The sequence below is a fragment of the Oncorhynchus mykiss genome, unplaced genomic scaffold, assembly GCF_013265735.2.
Source record: "Oncorhynchus mykiss isolate Arlee unplaced genomic scaffold, USDA_OmykA_1.1 un_scaffold_144, whole genome shotgun sequence".
NCBI classification, from domain to species: Eukaryota; Metazoa; Chordata; class Actinopteri; order Salmoniformes; family Salmonidae; genus Oncorhynchus; species Oncorhynchus mykiss.
The window spans coordinates 1,278,049-1,302,665 of NW_023493665.1; the positions used below are offsets into that span (position 1 = coordinate 1,278,049).

Here is a 24,617-nt window from a genome sequence, read left to right on the forward strand (position 1 = left end):
ACTATATAGGGTTCTATAGGGTCCTGGTCTAAAGTAGTGCACTATATAGGGTTCTATAGGGTCCTGGTCTAAAGTAGTGCACTATATAGGGTTCTATAGGGCCCTGGTCTAAAGTAGTGCACTATATAGGGTTCTATAGGGTCCTGGTCTAAAGTAGTGCACTATATAGGGAATAGGGTTCTATAGGGCCCTGGTCTAAAGTAGTGCACTATATAGGGTTCTATAGGGCCCTGGTCTAAAGTAGTGCACTATATAGGGAATAGGGTTCTATAGGTCCCTGGTCTAAAGTAGTGCACTATATAGGATTCTATAGGGTCCTGGTCTAAAGTAGTGCACTATATAGGGTTCTATAGGGCCCTGGTCTAAAGTAGTGCACTATATAGGGTTCTATAGGGCCCTGGTCTAAAGTAGTGTACTATATATAGGGAATAGGGTTCTATAGGGTCCTGGTCTAAAGTAGTGCACTATATAGGGTTCTATAGGGCCCTGGTCTAAAGTAGTGCACTATATAGGGTTCTATAGGGCCCTGGTCTAAAGTAGTGTACTATATATAGGGAATAGGGTTCTATAGGGTCCTGGTCTAAAGTAGTGTACTATATAGGGAATAGGGTTCTATAGGGCCCTGGTCTAAAGTAGTGCACTATATAGGGTTCTATAGGGTCCTGGTCTAAAGTAGTGCACTATATAGGGTTCTATAGGGTCCTGGTCTAAAGTAGTGCACTATATAGGGTTCTATAGGGTCCTGGTCTAAAGTAGTGTACTATATAGGGTTCTATAGGGTCCTGGTCTAAAGTAGTGTACTATATAGGGTTCTATAGGGTCCTGGTCTAAAGTAGTGCACTATATAGGGTTCTATAGGGTCCTGGTCTAAAGTAGTGCACTATATAGGGTTCTATAGGGTCCTGGTCTAAAGTAGTGCACTATATAGGGTTCTATAGGGTCCTGGTCTAAAGTAGTGTACTATATAGGGAATAGGGTTCTATAGGGCCCTGATCTAAAGTAGTGCACTATATAGGGAATAGGGTGCAATTTGGGATGAATGATTATGGGTTGGTTTTCTGTTAAAGTTTATTTAATGTGTGTTGCAGTGTCCATCTGGCCCGTAGACTGTTGCAGCTGGAGAAACAGAACACACTGCTGAGGAGAGATCTGGAGAGACGCAACGCACACACAGGACAGATCTCTGAGGAGGTAACACACAGGACAGATCTCTGAGGAGGTAACACACAGGACAGATCTCTGAGGAGGTAACACATCACACAGGACAGATCTCTGAGGAGGTAACACACAGGACAGATCTCTGAGGAGGTAACACACACAGGACAGATCTCTGAGGAGGTAACACATCACACAGGACAGATCTCTGAGGAGGCAACACATCACACAGGACAGATCTCTGAGGAGGTAACACACAGGACAGATCTCTGAGGAGGTAACACACACAGGACAGATCTCTGAGGAGGTAACACACAGGACAGATCTCTGAGGAGGGATCACACACAGGACAGATCTCTGAGGAGGTAACACACAGGACAGATCTCTGAGGAGGTAACACACACAGGACAGATCTCTGAGGAGGTATCACACAGGACAGATCTCTGAGGAGGTAACACACAGGACAGATCTCTGAGGAGGTAACACACACAGGACAGATCTCTGAGGAGGTAACACATCACACAGGACAGATCTCTGAGGAGGTAACACATCACACAGGACAGATCTCTGAGGAGGTAACACACACAGGACAGATCTCTGAGGAGGTAACACACAGGACAGATCTCTGAGGAGGTATCACATCACACAGGACAGATATCTGAGGAGGTAACACACAGGACAGATCTCTGAGGTAACACACAGGACAGATCTCTGAGGAGGTAACACACAGGACAGATCTCTGAGGAGGTAACACACGGGACAGATCTCTGAGGAGGTAACACATCACACAGGACAGATCTCTGAGGAGGTATCACACAGGACAGATCTCCGAGGAGGTAACACACAGGACAGATCTCTGAGGAGGTAACACACAGGACAGATCTCTGAGGAGGTAACACATCACACAGGACAGATCTCTGAGGAGGTATCACACAGGACAGATCTCTGAGGAGGTAACACACAGGACAGATCTCTGAGGAGGCAACACATCACACAGGACAGATCTCTGAGGAGGTAACACACAGGACAGATCTCTGAGGAGGTAACACACACAGGACAGATCTCTGAGGAGGTAACACACAGGACAGATCTCTGAGGAGGTAACACACAGGACAGATCTCTGAGGAGGTAACACACAGGACAGATCTCTGAGGAGGTAACACACGGGACAGATCTCTGAGGAGGTAACACATCACACAGGACAGATCTCTGAGGAGGTATCACACAGGACAGATCTCTGAGGAGATAACACACAGGACAGATCTCTGAGGAGGTAACACACAGGACAGATCTCTGAGGAGGTAACACATCACACAGGACAGATCTCTGAGGAGGTAACACACAGGACAGATCTCTGAGGAGGTAACACACACAGGACAGATCTCTGAGGAGGTAACACACAGGACAGATCTCTGAGGAGGTAACACACAGGACAGATCTCTGAGGAGGTAACACACACAGGACAGATCTCTGAGGAGGTAACACATCACACAGGACAGATCTCTGAGGAGGTAACACATCACACAGGACAGATCTCTGAGGAGGTAACACACAGGACAGATCTTTGAGGAGGTAACACACACAGGACAGATCTCTGAGGAGGTAACACACAGGACAGATCTCTGAGGAGGTATCACACACAGGGCAGATCTCTGAGGAGGTATCACACAGGACAGATCTCTGAGGAGGTAACACACAGGACAGATCTCTGAGGAGGTAACACACACAGGACAGATCTCTGAGGAGGTAACACATCACACAGGACAGATCTCTGAGGAGGTATCACACAGGACAGATCTCTGAGGAGATAACACACAGGACAGATCTCTGAGGAGGTAACACACAGGACAGATCTCTGAGGAGGTATCACATCACACAGGACAGATCTCTGAGGAGGTAACACACAGGACAGATCTCTGAGGAGGTAACACACAGGACAGATCTCTGAGGAGGTATCACATCACACAGGACAGATCTCTGAGGAGGTATCACACAGGACAGATCTCTGAGGAGGTATCACATCACACAGGACAGATCTCTGAGGAGGTAACACACAGGACAGATCTCTGAGGAGGTATCACATCACACAGGACAGATCTCTGAGGAGGTATCACACAGGACAGATCTCTGAGGAGATAACACACAGGACAGATCTCTGAGGAGGTAACACACAGGACAGATCTCTGAGGAGGTATCACATCACACAGGACAGATCTCTGAGGAGGTAACACACAGGACAGATCTCTGAGGAGGTAACACACGGGACAGATCTCTGAGGAGGTAACACACAGGACAGATCTCTGAGGAGGTAACACACAGGACAGATCTCTGAGGAGGTAACACACACAGGACAGATCTCTGAGGAGTTAACACACAGGACAGATCTCTGAGGAGGTAACACACAGGACAGATCTCTGAGGAGGTAACACACGGGACAGATCTCTGAGGAGGTAACACACGGGACAGATCTCTGAGGAGGTAACACACAGGACAGATCTCTGAGGAGGTAACACACACAGGACAGATCTCTGAGGAGGTAACACACAGGACAGATCTCTGAGGAGGTATCACACAGGACAGATCTCTGAGGAGGTAACACACACAGGACAGATCTCTGAGGAGGTAACACACAGGACAGATCTCTGAGGAGGTAACACACAGGACAGATCTCTGAGGAGGTAACACACGGGACAGATCTCTGAGGAGGTAACACACAGGACAGATCTCTGAGGAGGTAACACACAGGACAGATCTCTGAGGAGGTAACACACACAGGACAGATCTCTGAGGAGTTAACACACAGGACAGATCTCTGAGGAGGTAACACACAGGACAGATCTCTGAGGAGGTAACACACGGGACAGATCTCTGAGGAGGTAACACACGGGACAGATCTCTGAGGAGGTAACACACAGGACAGATCTCTGAGGAGGTAACACACACAGGACAGATCTCTGAGGAGGTAACACACAGGACAGATCTCTGAGGAGGTATCACACAGGACAGATCTCTGAGGAGGTAACACACACAGGACAGATCTCTGAGGAGGTAACACACAGGACAGATCTCTGAGGAGGTAACACACAGGACAGATATCTGAGGAGGTAACACACAGGACAGACCCACAGTATAGTAGTAGTATAGACTCCTAACCCAGTATAGTAGTAGTATAGACTCCTAACCCACAGTGTAGTAGTAGTATAGACTCCTAACCCAGTGTAGTAGTAGTATAGACTCCTAACCCAGTGTAGTAGTAGTATAGACTCCTAACCCACAGTGTAGTAGTAGTATAGACTCCTAACCCAGTGTAGTAGTAGTATAGACTCCTAACCCAGTGTAGTAGTAGTATAGACTCCTAACCCAGTGTAGTAGTAATATAGACTCCTAACCCAGTGTAGTAGTAGTATAGACTCCTAACCCACAGTGTAATAGACTCCTAACCCAGTGTAGTAGTAGTATAGACTCCTAACCCAGTGTTGTAGTAGTAGTATAGACTCCTAACCCAGTGTAGTAGTAGTATAGACTCCTAACCCAGTGTAGTAGTAGTATAGACTCCTAACCCAGTGTAGTAGTAGTATAGACTCCTAACCCAGTGTAGTAGTAGTATAGACTCCTAACCCACAGTGTAGTAGTAGTATAGACTCCTAACCCAGTGTAGTAGTAGTATAGACTCCTAACCCAGTGTAGTAGTAGTATAGACTCCTAACCCACAGTGTAGTAGTAGTATAGACTCCTAACCCACAGTGTAGTAGTAGTATAGACTCCTAACCCAGTGTAGTAGTAGTATAGACTCCTAACCCAGTGTAGTAGTAGTATAGACTCCTAACCCACACAGTGTAGTAGTATAGACTCCTAACCCAGTGTAGTAGTAGTATAGACTCCTAACCCAGTGTAGTAGTAGTATAGACTCCTAACCCACAGTGTAGTAGTAGTATAGACTCCTAACCCACAGTGTAGTAGTAGTATAGACTCCTAACCCAGTGTAGTAGTAGTATAGACTCCTAACCCAGTGTAGTAGTAGTATAGACTCCTAACCCACAGTGTAATAGACTCCTAACCCAGTGTAGTAGTAGTATAGACTCCTAACCCAGTGTAGTAGTAGTATAGACTCCTACCCACAGTGTAGTAGTAGTATAGACTCCTAACCCACAGTGTAATAGACTCCTAACCCACAGTGTAGTAGTAGTATAGACTCCTAACCCACAGTGTAATAGACTCCTAACCCACAGTGTAGTAGTAGTATAGACTCCTAACCCACAGTGTAGTAGTAGTATAGACTCCTAACCCACAGTGTAGTAGTAGTATAGACTCCTAACCCAGTGTAGTAGTAGTATAGACTCCTAACCCAGTGTAGTAGTAGTATAGACTCCTAACCCAGTGTAGTAGTAGTATAGACTCCTAACCCCGTGTAGTAGTAGTATAGACTCCTAACCCACAGTATAGTAGTAGTATAGACTCCTAACCCAGTGTAGTAGTAGTATAGACTCCTAACCCTGTGTAGTAGTAGTATAGACTCCTAACCCACAGTGTAATAGACTCCTAACCCACAGTGTAGTAGTAGTATAGACTCCTAACCCAGTGTAGTAGTATTATAGACTCCTAACCCAGTATAGTAGTAGTATAGACTCCTAACCCACAGTGTAATAGACTCCTAACCCACAGTGTAATAGACTCCTAACCCACAGTATAGTAGTAGTATAGACTCCTAACCCACAGTGTAATAGACTCCTAACTAACTCGTGAGGTCTCACCCACACTGTCCTCACCACACCTTCCTTCCTGTCTCAGTGTTCGACATCATGTTGGAAGGGTTGCCAACATGAAACATATTGTGTTTTTTAGAGGGCCCTCCCAATCAAAGGCCAAGTCAGTGACTGTAGCGTGAATCAACAAACGGGTTCAACAAGTGTGTGTGTGTGTGTGTCCTAGCTGGAAGCAGCTAACCGTCTCCTACAGCAGGCCCAGCAGCCCTACAGTTACCTGATCGACACGGTGAGACAGAGAGACACACAGATACTGTCCCTCAGAGAACGCATCACACAGCTGGAGGAGGACACCAGGTACACACACCACTGTCTCCTCCTTTCAGTCTCCCCTCCAGTCTCCTCCTTTCAGTCTCCCCTCCAGTCTCCTCCTTCAGTCTCCCCTTCCAGTCTCCTCCTCCAGTCTCCTCCTCCAGTCTCCCCTTCCAGTCTCCTCCTCCAGTCTCCTCCTCCAGTCTCCCCTTCCAGTCTCCTCCTCCAGTCTCCCCTTCCAGTCTCCTCCTCCAGTCTCCTCCTCCAGTCTCCCCTTCCAGTCTCCTCCTCCAGTCTCCTCCTCTAGTCTCCCCTTCCAGTCTCCTCCTCCAGTCTCCTCCTTTCAGTCTCCCCCTGTCTTTCGCTTGTCCCAGGTCCTGTCCTTCTCAGCCCTAGGGGCCCTGGCCAAATGTAGTGCCCTATATAGGGCTCTGGTCTAAAGTAGTGCACTATATAGGCCTCTGGTTTAAAGTAGTGCACTATATAGGCCTCTGGTTTAAAGTAGTGCACTATATAGGGCTCTGGTTTAAAGTAGTGCCCTATATAGGGCTCTGGTCTAAAGTAGTGCACTATATAGGCCTCTGGTTTAAAGTATTGCACTATATAGGGCTCTGGTCTAAAGTAGTGCACTATATAGGGCTCTGGTCTAAAGTAGTGCACTATATAGGGCTCTGGCCTAAAGTAGTGCACTATATAGGGCTCTGGCCTAAAGTAGTGCACTATATAGGGCTCTGGTCTAAAGTAGTGCACTATATAGGGCTCTGGTCTAAAGTAGTGCACTATATAGGGCTCTGGTCTAAAGTAGTGCACTATATAGGGCTCTGGCCTAAAGTAGTGCACTATATAGGGCTCTGGTCTAAAGTAGTGTACTATATAGGGCTCTGGTCTAAAGTAGTGCCCTTATATAGGGTAACATTTCTCTTACAAGCTCCTGGTTGTTAATGTATTGAGTCATTGTTTTGAGAGAGATGGATTTATTACACACGTCTATTGTCCGGTTTCCGTAAGGTCACGCCACTCGGTGCAGGTTTGGATGTGATTGGTGTTCTGTGTTGTAACAGTGCCGTTCCAGCAGCACCTGATCTCTGAGGAAATGGAGGGAGTCGTTATTCTGTCCCATTTAGTCAGCGCTAGAGAAAGTCTCTGTTTTGGGTTTGTCCGTTCAGATCTCTGAGGAAATGGAGGGAGTCGTTATTCTGTCCCATTTAGTCAGCGCTAGAGAAAGTCTCTGTTTTGGGTTTGTCCGTTCAGATCTCTGAGGAAATGGAGGGAGTCGTTATTCTGTCCCATTTAGTCAGCGCTAGAGAAAGTCTCTGTTTTGGGTTTGTCCGTTCAGATCCCTGAGGAAATGGAGGGAGTCGTTATTCTGTCCCATTTAGTCAGCGCTAGAGAAAGTCTCTGTTTTGGGTTTGTCCGTTCAGATCCCTGAGGAAATGGAGGGCGTCGTTATTCTGTCCCATTTAGTCAGCGCTAGAGAAAGTCTCTGTTTTGGGTTTGTCCGTTCAGATCTCTGAGGAAATGGAGGGCGTCGTTATTCTGTCCCATTTAGTCAGCACTAGAGAAAGTCTCTGTTTTGGGTTTGTCCGTTCAGATCCCTGAGGAAATGGAGGGAGTCGTTATTCTGTCCCATTTAGTCAGCGCTAGAGAAAGTCTCTGTTTTGGGTTTGTCCGTTCAGATCTCTGAGGAAATGGAGGGCGTCGTTATTCTGTCCCATTTAGTCAGCGCTAAAGAAAGTCTCTGTTTTGGGTTTGTCTGTCCAGATCTCTGAGGAAATGGAGGGAGTCGTTATTCTGTCCCATTTAGTCAGCGCTAGAGAAAGTCTCTGTTTTGGGTTTGTCCGTTCAGATCCCTGAGGAAATGGAGGGAGTTATTCTGTCCCATTTAGTCAGCACTAGAGAAACTCTCTGTTTTGGGTTTGTCCGTCCAGATCCCTGAGGAAATGGAGGGAGTCGTTATTCTGTCCCATTTAGTCAGCGCTAGAGAAAGTCTCTGTTTTGGGTTTGTCCGTTCAGATCCCTGAGGAAATGGAGGGAGTCGTTATTCTGTCCCATTTAGTCAGCACTAAAGAAAGTCTCTGTTTTGGGTTTGTCTGTCCAGATCTCTGAGGAAATGGAGGGAGTCGTTATTCTGTCCCATTTAGTCGTTATTCTGTCCCATTTAGTCAGCACTAGAGAAAGTCTCTGTTTTGGGTTTGTCTGTTCAGATCTCTGAGGAAAGAGAAGACGTCTCTCCAACAGGTGAAGAACAATATGGCCTCCGACCTGGAGCGACTGCTCAACCACCGAGAGGTACGCACGCACGCACGCACCCACACACACACACACACACACACACAGACACACTCTCCTCAGCCACGGAGAGAGATATGCCCAGAGTCCACTCTCTCCTCAGCCATGGAGAGAGATATGCCCAGAGTCCACTCTCTCCTCAGCCACGGAGAGAGATGCCCAGAGTCCACTCTCTCCTCAGCCATGGAGAGAGATATGCCCAGAGTCCACTCTCTCCTCAGCCACGGAGAGAGATGCCCAGAGTCCACCCTCTCCTCAGCCATGGAGAGAGATGCCCAGAGTCCACTCTCTCCTCAGCCACGGAGAGAGATGCCCAGAGTCCACTCTCTCCTCAGCCACGGAGAGAGATGCCCAGAGTCCACTCTCTCCTCAGCCACGGAGAGATATGCCCAGAGTCCACTCTCTCCTCAGCCATGGAGAGAGATATGCCCAGAGTCCACTCTCTCCTCAGCCATGGAGAGAGATATGCCCAGAGTCCACTCTCTCCTCAGCCATGGAGAGAGATATGCCCAGAGTCCACTCTCTCCTCAGCCATGGAGAGAGATATGCCCAGAGTCCACTCTCTCCTCAGCCACGGAGAGATATGCCCAGAGTCCACTCTCTCCTCAGCCATGGAGAGAGATATGCCCAGAGTCCACTCTCTCCTCAGCCACGGAGAGAGATATGCCCAGAGTCCACTCTCTCCTCAGCCACGGAGAGATATGCCCAGAGTCCACTCTCTCCTCAGCCATGGAGAGAGAGATGCCCAGAGTCCACTCTCTCCTCAGCCATGGAGAGAGATATGCCCAGAGTCCACTCTCTCCTCAGCCACGGAGAGATATGCCCAGAGTCCACTCTCTCCTCAGCCACGGAGAGATATGCCCAGAGTCCACTCTCTCCTCAGCCACGGAGAGAGATGCCCAGAGTCCACTCTCTCCTCAGCCACGGAGAGATATGCCCAGAGTCCACTCTCTCCTCAGCCATGGAGAGAGATATGCCCAGAGTCCACTCTCTCCTCAGCCATGGAGAGAGAGATGCCCAGAGTCCACTCTCTCCTCAGCCATGGAGAGAGATATGCCCAGAGTCCACTCTCTCCTCAGCCACGGAGAGATATGCTCAGAGTCCACTCTCCCATTGAATAAAGCCACAGGATGTGTGATATTGCATCATATATATCCTAATGAAAGTAGATGATGTCATGTAGGTGTGAGTCTTTTATGACAGGTGTGTTTTTATATGGCTGAGCCCAGACTGCATGTCTGCAGGAGGGAGAGACTGAAGGAGGGAGAGACTGAGGGAGGGAGGGAGAGAGGGAGAGACTTAGGGAGGGAGAGACTGAGGGAGGGAGAGAGAGGGAGGGAGAGAGACGGAAGGAGAGAGACGGTTGGAGAGAGAGGGGGAGGGAGAGAGAGACTGAGGGAGGGAGAGACTGAGGGAGGGAGAGACTGAGAGGGAGAGAGGCGGAAGGAGGGAGAGAGAGGCCGAGGGAGAGAGAGAGGCCGAGGGAGGGAGGGAGAGGCGTAGTGAGCGAGAGAGGCCGAGGGAGAGACGGAGGGAGGGAGGGAGAGGCGTAGTGAGAGAGAGAGGCTGAGGGAGGGAGGGAGAGGCGTAGTGAGAGAGAGAGGCTGAGGGAGGGAGGGAGAGGCGTAGTGAGAGAGATAGGCCGAGGGAGGGAGGGAGAGGCGGAGGGAGAGAGAGAGGCCGAGGGAGGGAGGGAGAGGCGGAGGGAGAGAGAGAGGCCGAGGGAGGGAGGGAGAGGCGTAGTGAGAGAGATAGGCCGAGGGAGGGAGGGATAGGCGGAGGGAGAGAGAGAGGCCTAGGGAGGGAGGGAGAGGCGGAGGGAGAGAGGGACAGTGAGGCGGAGTCAGGGAGAGAGAAGCGGAGTGAGGGAGAGAGAGTGGTTTTGCCAGTCTCTAGGTGTGCCTCCCTCTCTCTCTCTCTCTGTCTCTTCTTTCACTGTCACCCTTTTTATCTTTCGTGTCTTGGTCACTTCCTGTCTGCACTGATCCCTGTTTCAACAAGCCTCTACACTGTAGTGGTGTAGTACAGTGTATACCCCACAGCTCAACAAGCCTCTACACTGTAGTGGTGTAGTACAGTATATACCCCACAGCCCAACAAGCCTCTATACTGTAGTGGTGTAGTACAGTATATACCCCACAGCCCAACAAGTCTCTACACTGTAGTGGTGTAGTACAGTATATACCCCACAGCCCAACAAGCCTCTACACTGTAGTGGTGTAGTACAGTAGATACCCCACAGCCCAACAAGCCTCTACACTGTAGTGGTGTAGTACAGTATATACCCCACAGCCCAACAAGCCTCAGTCTGTTGGTTCAGTCTGTTGGCCTGAGGCCTGTTCAGTCGGTTCAGTCTGTTGGCCTGAGGCCTGTTCAGTCGGTTCAGTCGGTTGGCCTGAGGCCTGTTCAGTCGGTTCAGTCTGTTGGCCTGAGGCCTGTTCAGTCGGTTCAGTCTGTTGGCCTTAGGCCTGTTCAGTCGGTTCAGTCTGTTGGCTTGAGGCCTGTTCAGTCGGTTCAGTCTGTTGGCCTGTTCAGTCGGTTCAGTCTGTTGGCCTTAGGCCTGTTCAGTCGGTTCAGTCTGTTGGCTTGAGGCCTGTTCAGTCGGTTCAGTCTGTTGGCCTGTTCAGTCGGTTCAGTCTGTTGGCCTGAGGCCTGTTCAGTCGGTTCAGTCGGTTGGCCTGAGGCCTGTTCAGTCGGTTCAGTCTGTTGGCCTGAGGCCTGTTCAGTCGGTTCAGTCGGTTGGCCTGAGGCCTGTTCAGTCGGTTCAGTCTGTTGGCCTTAGGCCTGTTCAGTCGGTTCAGTCTGTTGGCTTGAGGCCTGTTCAGTCGGTTCAGTCTGTTGGCCTGTTCAGTCGGTTCAGTCTGTTGGCCTGAGGCCTGTTCAGTCGGTTCAGTCGGTTGGCCTGAGGCCTGTTCAGTCGGTTCAGTCTGTTGGCCTGAGGCCTGTTCAGTCGGTTCAGTCGGTTGGCCTGAGGCCTGTTCAGTCGGTTCAGTCTGTTGGCCTGAGGCCTGTTCAGTCGGTTCAGTCTGTTGGCCTGAGGCCGGTTCAGTCGGTTGGCCTGAGGCCTGTTCAGTCTGTTGGCCTGAGGCCTGTTCAGGTGGTTCAGTCTGTTGGCCTGAGGCCTGTTCAGTTGGTTCAGTCTGTTGGCCTGAGGCCGGTTCAGTCGGTTGGCCTGAGGCCTGTTCAGTCGGTTCAGTCTGTTGGCCTGAGGCCTGTTCAGGTGGTTCAGTCTGTTGGCCTGAGGCCTGTTCAGTCGGTTCAGTCTGTTGGCCTGAGGCCTGAGGCCGGTTCAGTCGGTTGGCCTGAGGCCTGTTCAGTCGGTTCAGTCTGTTGGCCTGAGGCCTGTTCAGGTGGTTCAGTCTGTTGGCCTGAGGCCTGTTCAGTCGGTTCAGTCTGTTGGCACTGTACAGTACAGAGAGAGAGAGGCTTGTTTGTAGAATCACACTGTACAGTACAGAGAGAGAGAGGCTTGTTTGTAGAATCACACTGTACAGTACAGAGAGAGAGAGGCTCTCTCTAATGTTGACCCCCCTGTACATCCTACTATACACTGAGTATAACAACACCTCTCTAATGTTGACCCCCCCCCTGTACATCCTACTATACACTGAGTATAACAACACCTCTCTAATGTTGACCCCCTGTACATCCTACTATACACTGAGTATAACAACACCTCTCTAATGTTGACCCCCCCCCCTGTACATCCTACTATACACTGAGTATAACAACACCTCTCTAATGTTGACCCCCCCCTGTACATCCTACTATACACTGAGTATAACAACACCTCTCTAATGTTGACCCCCCCCTGTACATCCTACTATACACTGAGTATAACAACACCTCTCTAATGTTGACCCCCCCCTGTACATCCTACTATACACTGAGTATAACAACACCTCTCTAATGTTGACCCCCCCCCCTGTACATCCTACTATACACTGAGTATAACAACACCTCTCTAATGTTGACCCCCTGTACATCCTACTATACACTGAGTATAACAACACCTCTCTAATGTTAACCCCCCCTGTACATCCTACTATACACTGAGTATAACAACACCTCTCTAATGTTGACCCCCCCCCCCTGTACATCCTACTATACACTGAGTATAACAACACCTCTCTAATGTTGACCCCCCCCCCCTGTACATCCTACTATACACTGAGTATAACAACACCTCTCTAATGTTGACCCCCCCCTGTACATCCTACTATACACTGAGTATAACAACACCTCTCTAATGTTGACCCCCCCCTGTACATCCTACTATACACTGAGTATAACAACACCTCTCTAATGTTGACCCCCCCCGTACATCCTACTATACACTGAGTATAACAACACCTCTCTAATGTTGACCCCCTGTACATCCTACTATACACTGAGTATAACAACACCTCTCTAATGTTGACCCCCCCCCCCCTGTACATCCTACTATACACTGAGTATAACAACACCTCTCTAATGTTGACCCCCCCCCCCCCCCCCCCCTGTACATCCTACTATACACTGAGTATAACAACACCTCTCTAATGTTGACCCCCCTGTACATCCTACTATACACTGAGTATAACAACACCTCTCTAATGTTGACACCCCCCTGTACATCCTACTATACACTGAGTATAACAACACCTCTCTAATGTTGACCCCCCCCCCCTGTACATCCTACTATACACTGAGTATAACAACACCTCTCTAATGTTGACCCCCCCCCTGTACATCCTACTATACACTGAGTATAACAACACCTCTCTAATGTTGACCCCCCCCCCCCCCCCTGTACATCCTACTATACACTGAGTATAACAACACCTCTCTAATGTTGACCCCCTGTACATCCTACTATACACTGAGTATAACAACACCTCTCTAATGTTGACCCCCTGTACATCCTACTATACACTGAGTATAACAACACCTCTCTAATGTTGACCCCCCCCCCCTGTACATCCTACTATACACTGAGTATAACAACACCTCTCTAATGTTGACCCCCCTGTACATCCTACTATACACTGAGTATAACAACACCTCTCTAATGTTGACCCCCTGTACATCCTACTATACACTGAGAATAACAACACCTCTCTAATGTTGACCCCCCCTGTACATCCTACTATACACTGAGTATAACAACACCTCTCTAATGTTGACCCCCCCCTGTACATCCTACTATACACTGAGTATAACAACACCTCTCTAATGTTGACCCCCCTGTACATCCTACTATACACTGAGTATAACAACACCTCTCTAATGTTGACCCCCCTGTACATCCTACTATACACTGAGTATAACAACACCTCTCTAATGTTGACCCCCCCCTGTACATCCTACTATACACTGAGTATAACAACACCTCTCTAATGTTGCCCCCCCCCCTGTACATCCTACTATACACTGAGTATAACAACACCTCTCTAATGTTGACCCCCCCTGTACATCCTACTATACACTGAGTATAACAACACCTCTCTAATGTTGACCCCCCCCTGTACATCCTACTATACACTGAGTATAACAACACCTCTCTAATGTTGACCCCCCTGTACATCCTACTATACACTGAGTATAACAACACCTCTCTAATGTTGACCCCCCTGTACATCCTACTATACACTGAGTATAACAACACCTCTCTAATGTTAACCCCCCCCTGTACATCCTACTATACACTGAGTATAACAACACCTCTCTAATGTTGCCCCCCCCCCTGTACATCCTACTATACACTGAGTATAACAACACCTCTCTAATGTTGACCCCCCCCTGTACATCCTACTAAACACTGAGTATAACAACACCTCTCTAATGTTGACCCCCCCCTGTACATCCTACTATACACTGAGTATAACAACACCTCTCTAATGTTGACCCCCCCCTGTACATCCTACTATACACTGAGTATAACAACACCTCTCTAATGTTGCCCCCCCCCTGTACATCCTACTATACACTGAGTATAACAACACCTCTCTAATGTTGACCCCCCTGTACATCCTACTATACACTGAGTATAACAACACCTCTCTAATGTTGACCCCCCTGTACATCCTACTATACACTGAGTATAACAACACCTCTCTAATGTTAACCCCCCCCTGTACATCCTACTATACACTGAGTATAACAACACCTCTCTAATGTTGCCCCCCCCCCCTGTACATCCTACTATACACTGAGTATAACAACACCTCTCTAATGTTGACCCCCCCCTGTACATCCTACTAAACACTGAGTATAACAACACCTCTCTAATGTTGACCCCCCCTGTACATCCTACTATACACTGAGTATAACAACACCTCTCTAATGTTGACCCCCCCGTACATCCTACTATACACTGAGTATAACAACACCTCTCTAATGTTGACCCCCCCCCCTGTACATCCTACTATACACTGAGTATAACAACACCTCTCTAATGTTGACCCCCCCTGTACATCCTACTATACACTGAGTATAACAACACCTCTCTAATGTTGACCCCCCTGTACATCCTACTATACACTGAGTATAACAACACCTCTCTAATGTTGACCCCCCCTCTATACGCTGACTGAGCAGTTCTTGACACAAACCGGTGACACATCAAGGGGGTGTACTGCCAACTAACCCCACGCTAGCAACGATAGTAGTAGTTAGCTGACTATCTACAATCAACTACGACTTGCTGTGGTGAATGGTGTACCCTAGCTAACGTTGGCGTGCCAGACGATCAAAAAGAGGACTGTTCTCTGAAAATGATTTCCTCAAACCACGAAAGGGGGTGAGTTGAAATGATCCTGGTTGTTTCTAGACGTTACCTCGCTAGCTAACTAAATTAGCAAGGTTATTACCAGCTGAACCAAAGCCACCGAATATGTGAAACAACGCTAATCACAAATGCACTAGACTACACAGTGCCTGGCGTCTACTGCCGAACCCTGTTCCACGGCACTTCCGTCCTTCGTCTTTCCCTCTGAACGGCAGACACACCCAGTCCATGATGTGACTGTAGGTTCAAACCCTGTTCAACGGCACTTCCGTCCTTCGTCTTTCCCTCTGAACGGCAGACACACCCAGTCCATGATGTGACTGTAGGTTCAAACCCTGTTCAACGGCACTTCCGTCCTTCGTCTTTCCCTCTGAACGGCAGACACACCCAGTCCATGATGTGACTGTAGGTTCGAACCCTGTTCAACGGCACTTCCGTCCTTCGTCTTTCCGTCTGAACGGCAGACACACCCAGTCCATGATGTGACTGTAGGTTCAAACCCTGTTCAACGGCACTTCCGTCCTTCGTCTTTCCCTCTGAACGGCAGACACACCCAGTCCATGATGTGACTGTAGGTTCAAACCCTGTTCAACGGCACTTCCGTCCTTCGTCTTTCCCTCTGAACGGCAGACACACACAGTCCATGATGTGACTGTAGGTTCAAACCCTGTTCAACGGCACTTCCGTCCTTCGTCTTTCCCTCTGAACGGCAGACACACACAGTCCATGATGTGACTGTAGGTTCAAACCCTGTTCCACGGCACTTCCGTCCTTCGTCTTTCCCTCTGAACGGCAGACACACACAGTCCATGATGTGACTGTAGGTTCAAACCCTGTTCCACGGCACTTCCGTCCTTCGTCTTTCCCTCTGAACGGCAGACACACCCAGTCCATGATGTGACTGTAGGTTCGAACCCTGTTCAACGGCACTTCCGTCCTTCGTCTTTCCCTCTGAACGGCAGACACACCCAGTCCATGATGTGACTGTAGGTTCAAACCCTGTTCAACGGCACTTCCGTCCTTCGTCTTTCCCTCTGAACGGCAGACACACCCAGTCCATGATGTGACTGTAGGTTCAAACCCTGTTCAACGGCACTTCCGTCCTTCGTCTTTCCCTCTGAACGGCAGACACACCCAGTCCATGATGTGACTGTAGGTTCGAACCCTGTTCAACGGCACTTCCGTCCTTCGTCTTTCCCTCTGAACGGCAGACACACACAGTCCATGATGTGACTGTAGGTTCGAACCCTGTTCAACGGCACTTCCGTCCTTCGTCTTTCCCTCTGAACGGCAGACACACCCAGTCCATGATGTGACTGTAGGTTCAAACCCTGTTCAACGGCACTTCCGTCCTTCGTCTTTCCCTCTGAACGGCAGACACACACAGTCCATGATGTGACTGTAGGTTCAAACCCTGTTCAACGGCACTTCCGTCCTTCGTCTTTCCCTCTGAACGGCAGACACACACAGTCCATGATGTGACTGTAGGTTCAAACCCTGTTCCACGGCACTTCCGTCCTTCGTCTTTCCCTCTGAACGGCAGACACACACAGTCCATGATGTGACTGTAGGTTCAAACCCTGTTCCACGGCACTTCCGTCCTTCGTCTTTCCCTCTGAACGGCAGACACACCCAGTCCATGATGTGACTGTAGGTTCGAACCCTGTTCAACGGCACTTCCGTCCTTCGTCTTTCCCTCTGAACGGCAGACACACCCAGTCCATGATGTGACTGTAGGTTCAAACCCTGTTCAACGGCACTTCCGTCCTTCGTCTTTCCCTCTGAACGGCAGACACACCCAGTCCATGATGTGACTGTAGGTTCAAACCCTGTTCAACGGCACTTCCGTCCTTCGTCTTTCCCTCTGAACGGCAGACACACCCAGTCCATGATGTGACTGTAGGTTCAAACCCTGTTCAACGGCACTTCCGTCCTTCGTCTTTCCCTCTGAACGGCAGACACACACAGTCCATGATGTGACTGTAGGTTCGAACCCTGTTCAACGGCACTTCCGTCCTTCGTCTTTCCCTCTGAACGGCAGACACACCCAGTCCATGTTCCGCGTGTCTGAAGTTATTCAACATCCTTAGTGGAAGTGGGTTTAACAAGTGGCATCAGTAAGGGATCATAGCTTTCACCTGGCATGTCACGGAAAGGGCAGGTGTTCTTAATGTTTAGTCCGCTCAGTGTACAGCCTACTGCCTAATGATGTACAGTAACTAAAGTATCTCAAATATCAATCCATCGTAGGGTCAATTCTGAGTCCGTTTTTTTTAAAGTGAATTTAAATTGTAATTGCTCTCACTTGAATTGAGTAAATAAAAAACGTCCACAGTTCATCAGAATGACACAGATTGTTTTCGGCCTCCATCGAGTTTCCCCCCCATAAGACATGCTGACAAGACGCCTCTCGTATCATATCCTTCCATTTCAGACGCAGACGCAGAGCTGATAACGGAACTTGATTCAAGAAATGTTCTGCTTCGTTATTCACAACCGCAGCATTCTACCACTGGCCCACTGGCATCAAGTATGTACCCCTCAGGCCTGGCAGACAGCTGCTCCTCATATTAGGCCTGGCGTATTAGAGAGGGCCTGGCTGTTTGAAATGCCAGAGGGACAGCCAGGGCATGTGTCCACATGGCGAGAAATAGAGGGCTGATACCGACCCGGAGCCACAACGTTCCTGACCGGCTCTGTAGCCAACCGACCCCGGAGCCACAACGTTCCTGACGGCTCTGTAGCCAACCGACCCGGAGCCACAACGTTCCTGACGGCTCTGTAGCCAACTAACTAAAACACTGCTCTGTAACCAACTAGCTACAACACTGCTCTGTAACCAACTAGCTACAACACTGCTCTGTAGCCAACTAGCTACAACACTGCTCTGTAGCCAACTAGCTACAACACTGCTCTGTAACCAACTAGCTACTAGCTACAACACTGCTCTGTAACCAACCGACCCAGAGCCACAACGTTCCTGACGGCTCTGTAGCCAACCGACCCGGAGCCACAACGTTCCTGACGGCTCTGTTGCCAACGAACTAAAACACTGCTCTGTTGCCAACTAGCTACAACACTGCTCTGTAACCAACCAACCCAGAGCCACAACGTTCCTGACGGCTCTGTAGCCAACCGACCCGGAGCCACAACGTTCCTGACGTTTCTGTAGCCAACTAGCTACAACACTGCTCTGTAACCAACTAGCTACAACACTGCTCTGTAACCAACTAGCTACAACACTGCTCTGTAACCAACTAGCTACAACACTGCTCTGTAACCAACTAGCTACAACACTGCTCTGTAGCCAACTAGCTACAACACTGCTCTGTAACCAACTAGCTACTAGCTACAACACTGCTCTGTAACCAACCGACCCAGAGCCACAACGTTCCTGACGGCTCTGTTGCCAACGAACTAAAACACTGCTCTGTTGCCAACTAGCTACAACACTGCTCTGTAACCAACCAACCCAGAGCCACTACGTTCCTGACGGCTCTGTAGCCAACCGACCCGGAGCCACAACGTTCCTGACGGCTCTGTAGCCAACCGACCCGGAGCCACAACGTTCCTGACGGCTCTGTAGCCAACCGATCCGGAGCCACAACGTTCCTGACGGCTCTGTAGCCAACCGACCCGGAGCCACAACGTTCCTGACGGCTCTGTAGCCAACCGACCCGGAGCCACAACGTTCCTGACGGCTCTGTAGCCAACCGACCCGGAGCCACAACGTTCCTGACGGCTCTGTAGCCAACCGACCCAGAGCCACAACGTTCCTGACGGCTCTGTAGCCAACCGACCCAGAGCCACAACGTTCCTGACGGCTCTGTAGCCAACTAGCTAAAACACTTCTCTGTAGCCAACTAGCTAAAACACTGTTCTGTAACCAACTAGCTACTAGCTAAAACACTGCTCTGTAACCAACTAGCTACTAGCTAAAACACTGCTCTGTAACCAACTAGCCAACTAGCTAAAACACTGCTCTGTAACCAACTAGCTACTAGCTAAAACACTGCTCTGTAACCAACTAGACACTGCTCTGTAACCAACTAGCCAACTAGCTAAAACACTGCTCTGTAACCAACTAGCTAAAACACTGCTCTGTAAACAACTAGCTAAAACACTGCTCTGTAACCAACTAGCTACTAGCTAAAACACTGCTCTGTAACCAACTAGCTACTTGCTACAATACTGCTCTGTAACCAACTAGCTACTAGCTACAATACTGCTCTGTAACCAACTAGCTAAAACACCGCTCTGTAACTAACTAGCTAAAACACTGCTCTATAACCAACTAGCTACTAGCTAAAACACTTCTCTGTAACCAACTAGCTACTAGCTACAACACTGCTCTGTAACTAACTAGCTAAAACACTGCTCTGTAACCAACTAGCTACTAGCTAAAACACTGCTCTGTAACCAACTAGACACTGCTCTGTAACCAACTAGCCAACTAGCTAAAACACTGCTCTGTAACCAACTAGCTAAAACACTGCTCTGTAAACAACTAGCTAAAACACTGCTCTGTAACCAACTAGCTACTAGCTAAAACACTGCTCTGTAACCAACTAGCTACTTGCTACAATACTGCTCTGTAACCAACTAGCTACTAGCTACAATACTGCTCTGTAACCAACTAGCCAACTAGCTAAAACACCGCTCTGTAACTAACTAGCTAAAACACTGCTCTATAACCAACTAGCTACTAGCTAAAACACTTCTCTGTAACCAACTAGCTACTAGCTACAACACTGCTCTGTAACTAACTAGCTAAAACACTGCTCTGTAACCAACTAGCTACAACACTGCTCTGTAACTAACTAGCTAAAACACTACTCTGTAACCAACTAGCTACTAGCCACTAACTAAAACACTGCTCTGTAACCAACTAGCTACTAGCCAACTAACTAAAAAACAACTCTATATCCTACTAGCTACAACACTGCTCTGTAACTAACTAGCCACCACACTGCTCTGTAACCAACTAGTCACCACACTGCTCTGTAACCAACTAGCTACTAGTCACCACACTGCTCTGTAACTAACTAGTTACTAGTCACCACACTGCTCTGTAACCAACTAGTTACTAGTCACCACACTGCTCTGTAACCAACTAGCTACTAGTCACTACACTGTAGACACTCTATTGTCTATTGTAATCTAGTCTCCTATTGTCTATTGTGATCTGGTTTCCTATTGTCTATTGTAATCTGGCCTTCTGTCATGTAGACTCTCCTATTGTCTATTGTAATCTGGTATCCTATTGTAATCTCTATTGTAATCTGGTCTCCTATTGTAATCCTATTGTAATCTAGTCTCCTATTGTCTATTGTGATCTGGTCTCCTATTGTCTATTGTAATCTGGTATCCTATTGTAATCTCTATTGTAATCTGGTCTCCTATTGTAATCCTATTGTAATCTAGTCTCCTATTGTCTATTGTAATCTGGTCTCCAATTGTCTATTGTAATCTGGTCTGCTGTCATGTAGACTCTCCTATTGTCTATTGTAATCTGGTCTCCTATTGTAATCCTATTGTAATCCTATTGTAATCTGGTTTGATGTCATGTAGACTCACCTATTACCTATTGTAATCCTATTGTAATCTCTATTGTAATCTGGTCTCCTATTGTCTATTGTAATCTGGTTTGCTGTCTCTCTCCAGACTCTCCTATTGTCTATTGTAATCGAGTCACCTATTGTCTATTGTAATCTGGTCTCCTATTGTAATCTCTATTGTAATCTGGTCTGCTGTCATGTAGACTCTCCTATTACCTATTGTAATCCTATTGTAATCTCTATTGTAATCTAGTCTCCTATTGTCTATTGTAATCTGGTCTCCTATTGTCTATTGTAATCTGGTCTCCTGTCCTGTAGACTCTCCTATTGTCTATTGTAATCCCTTCCCCCTCTGTCCTCTCTAGGAGTTATCTGTGATGAAGCAGGTTCTGCTCAGTATGAGGTCCAGAAAGACTGACCACTCCCCCTTCTGTCCTCTCTAGGAGTTATCTGTGATGAAGCAGGTTCTGCTCAGTATGAGGTCCAGAAAGACTGACCCCTCCCCCCTCTGTCCTCTCGCTAGGAGTTATCTGTGATGAAGCAGGTTCTGCTCAGTATGAGGTCCAGAAAGACTGACCCCTCCCCCTTCTGTCCTCTCTAGGAGTTATCTGTGATGAAGCAGGTTCTGCTCAGTATGAGGTCCAGAAAGACTGACCCCTCCCCCCTCTGTCCTCTCTAGGAGTTATCTGTGATGAAGCAGGTTCTGCTCAGTATGAGATCCAGAAAGACTGACTCCTCCCCCCTCTGTCCTCTCTAGGAGTTATCTGTGATGAAGCAGGTTCTGCTCAGTATGAGGTCCAGAAAGACTGAGCCCTTCCTGGATCCTGACGGGGCTGGGACGGAGCTGGCCTTCAGCAGACCCAAAAACCTCAGCAGGACCACAGAGGAGGATGAGCAGAACCCTCACAGACACAGACCCAAACCCACCGTGTTCGTGAGTGATAACCCTTCACACGCACACCCACACAGATACTGTACACACCCACACAGATTAACACTGCAGAGCCCTATAGAACCCAATTCCCTATATAGTGCACTACTTTAGACCAGGGCCCTATAGAACCCTATTCCCTATATATAGTGCACTACTTTAGACCAGGGCCCTGTAGAACCCTATTCCCTATATATAGTGCACTACTTTAGACCAGAGCCCTATAGAACCCTATTCCCTATATAGTGCACTACTTTAGATCAGGACCCTGTAGAACCCTATTCTCTATATAGTGCACTACTTTAGACCAAGGCCCTATATAGGGGGCCATTTGGGCAACATTTTGGGTGCTATTTGTGATTGTTAACATCCATATCCTCACCAACACCTCCAGTAGACCAGTCCTCCAGTAGACCAACCCTCCAGTAGACCAGTCCTCCTATAGACCAATCCTCCGGTGGACCAGTCCGAAAAGTAGATCAGTCCTCCAGTAGACCAACCTTCCGGTAGACCAGTTCTCCAGTAGACCAACCTTCCGGTAGACCAGTTCTCCAGTAGACCAGTCCTCCAGTAGACCAACCCTCCAGTAGACCAGTCCGAAAAGTAGATCAGTCCTCCAGTAGACCAACCCTCCAGTAGACCAACCCTCCAGTAGACCAGTCCTCCAGTAGACCAGTCCTCCAGTAGACCAGTCCTCTAGTAGACCAGTCCTCCAGTAGACCAACCCTCCAGTAGACCAGTCCTCCAGTAGACCAGTCCTCCAGTAGACCAGTCCTCCAGTAGACCAGTCCTCCAGTAGACCAGTCCTCCAGTAGACCAGTCCTCCAGTAGACCAACCCTCCAGTAGATCAGTCCTCCAGTAGACCAGTCCTCCAGTAGACCAGTCCTCCAGTAGACCAACCCTCCAGTAGACCAACCCTCCAGTAGACCAACCCTCCAGTAGACCAGTCCTCCAGTAGACCAGTCCTCCAGTATACCAGTCCTCCAGTATACCAGTCCTCCAGTAGACCAACCCTCCAGTAGATCAGTCCTCCAGTAGATCAGTCCTCCAGTAGACCAGTCGTCCATTAGACAAGCCTTCCAGTCCTCCAGTAGACCAGTCCTCCAGTAGACCAGTCCTCCAGTAGACCAACCCTCCAGTAGACCAACCCTCCAGTAGACCAGTCCTCCAGTAGACCAACCCTCCAGTAGAGGTGACTTCCCTATCCAATTTGTTATTGTTGAGTAATACAAAGCTCAATGCATCACCAGCCGTATTACAAATAAGGTGACATTTCCCCTGGACTGACTCATGTTCTCTCTCTCTCTTCCAGACCAATAAGGAAGCTCCTGGATGGTACAGGAAAGTCAAGTTCCCACCTGAATGACCAATGGCCTTACAGGTGGTGCAGATGGGATTAGTGTGGACACTCCGTACTGGTTTTATTGACTGTATTGGTAATAGTTTATATGTGTATGTTGTGCTGTACTGTTGTAATCGGTTGGCTTGCTATGTTTTATATAAAAATCTTTCAAAACTACACTCTACTCGTCTTCACATTTCTGTTTTGCTTGGCATTGACCTTAGCCCTGACCCTAGCCCTCCTCCTGAATCAACCTTGACCCTAGAGGTGACCCTAGCCCTGACCTTAGCCCTGACCCTAGCCCTGACCTTAGCCCTGACCTTAGCCCTGACCCTAGCCCTGACCCTAGCCCTCCTCCTGAATCAACCCTGACCCTAGAGGTGACCCTAGCCCTGACCCTAGCCCTCCTCCTGAATCAACCCTGACCCTAGAGGTGACCCTAGCCCTGACCCTAGGGGTGTCCCTAGCCCAGACCCTAGCAGTGACCCTAGCCGTGACCCTAGCCCTGACCTTAGCCCTGACCCTAGCCGTGACCCTAGCCCTGACCCTAGCCCTGACCTTAGCCCTGACCCTAGCCGTGACCCTAGCCCTGACCTTAGCCCTGACCCTAGCCCTGACCCTGACTGTTAGTCATCTAGTAGAGGGGACAGCAGCTCAGACAATAGTTTGACTGTTAGTCATCTAGTAGAGGGGACAGCAGCTCAGACAGTAGAGGGGACAGCAGTCATCTAGTAGAGGGGACAGCAGCTCAGGCAGTAGTTTGACTGTTAGTCATCTAGTAGAGGGGACGGCAGTCATCTAGTAGAGGGGACAGCAGTCATCTAGTAGAGGGGACAGCAGTCATCTAGTAGAGGGGACAGCAGTCATCTAGTAGAGGGAACAGCAGCTCAGGCAGTAGTTTGACTGTTCGTCATCTCGTAGAGGGGACAGCAGTCATCTAGTAGAGGGGACAGCAGTCATCTAGTAGAGGGGACAGCAGTCATCTAGTAGAGGGGACAGCAGTCATCTAGTAGAGGGGACAGCAGCTCAGGCAGTAGTTTGACTGTTCGTCATCTCGTAGAGGGGACAGCAGTCATCTAGTAGAGGGGACAGCAGTCATCTAGTAGAGGGGACAGCAGTCATCTAGTAGAGGGGACAGCAGTCATCTAGTAGAGGGGACAGCAGCTCAGGCAGTAGAGGGGACAGCAGCTCAGACAGTAGAGGGGACAGCAGTCATCTAGTAGAGGGGACAGCAGTCATCTCGTAGAGGGGACAGCAGTCATCTCGTAGAGGGGACAGCAGCTCAGGCAGTAGAGGGGACAGCAGCTCAGACAGTAGTTTGACTGTTAGTCATCTAGTAGAGGGGACAGCAGTCATCTAGTAGAGGGGACAGCAGTCATCTAGTAGAGGGGACAGCAGTCATCTAGTAGAGGGGACAGCAGTCATCTAGTAGAGGGGACAGCAGTCATCTAGTAGAGGGGACAGCAGCTCAGGCAGTAGTTTGACTGTTAGTCATCTAGTAGAGGGGACAGCAGTCATCTCGTAGAGGGGACAGCAGCTCAGGCAGTAGAGGGGACA

At 48.9% G+C, this 24,617-nt stretch overlaps 1 protein-coding gene across 3 annotated transcripts in view; it reads left to right on the forward strand.

Moving 5' to 3' along the window:
- pibf1 (progesterone immunomodulatory binding factor 1) overlaps positions 1 to 23,234 on the forward strand; it is an 85,206-nt gene extending 61,972 nt beyond the window's left edge. Inside the window, exons 13-17 of one of the 3 annotated variants that reach the window (XM_036972349.1) lie at positions 1,089 to 1,191; positions 6,085 to 6,215; positions 8,375 to 8,459; positions 21,544 to 21,720; positions 23,031 to 23,234. In XM_036972349.1, the coding sequence (XP_036828244.1) occupies positions 1,089 to 1,191; positions 6,085 to 6,215; positions 8,375 to 8,459; positions 21,544 to 21,720; positions 23,031 to 23,084 (550 nt within the window). In that variant the 3' untranslated portion in view covers positions 23,085 to 23,234. Of the gene's footprint in view, positions 1 to 1,088; positions 1,192 to 6,084; positions 6,216 to 8,374; positions 8,460 to 21,151; positions 21,515 to 21,543; positions 21,721 to 23,030 lie in introns of those variants that run through there. The other 2 variants (XM_036972350.1, XM_036972351.1) reach the window with 2 other exon arrangements.
- The last annotated feature ends 1,383 nt before the right edge of the window (positions 23,235 to 24,617 follow it).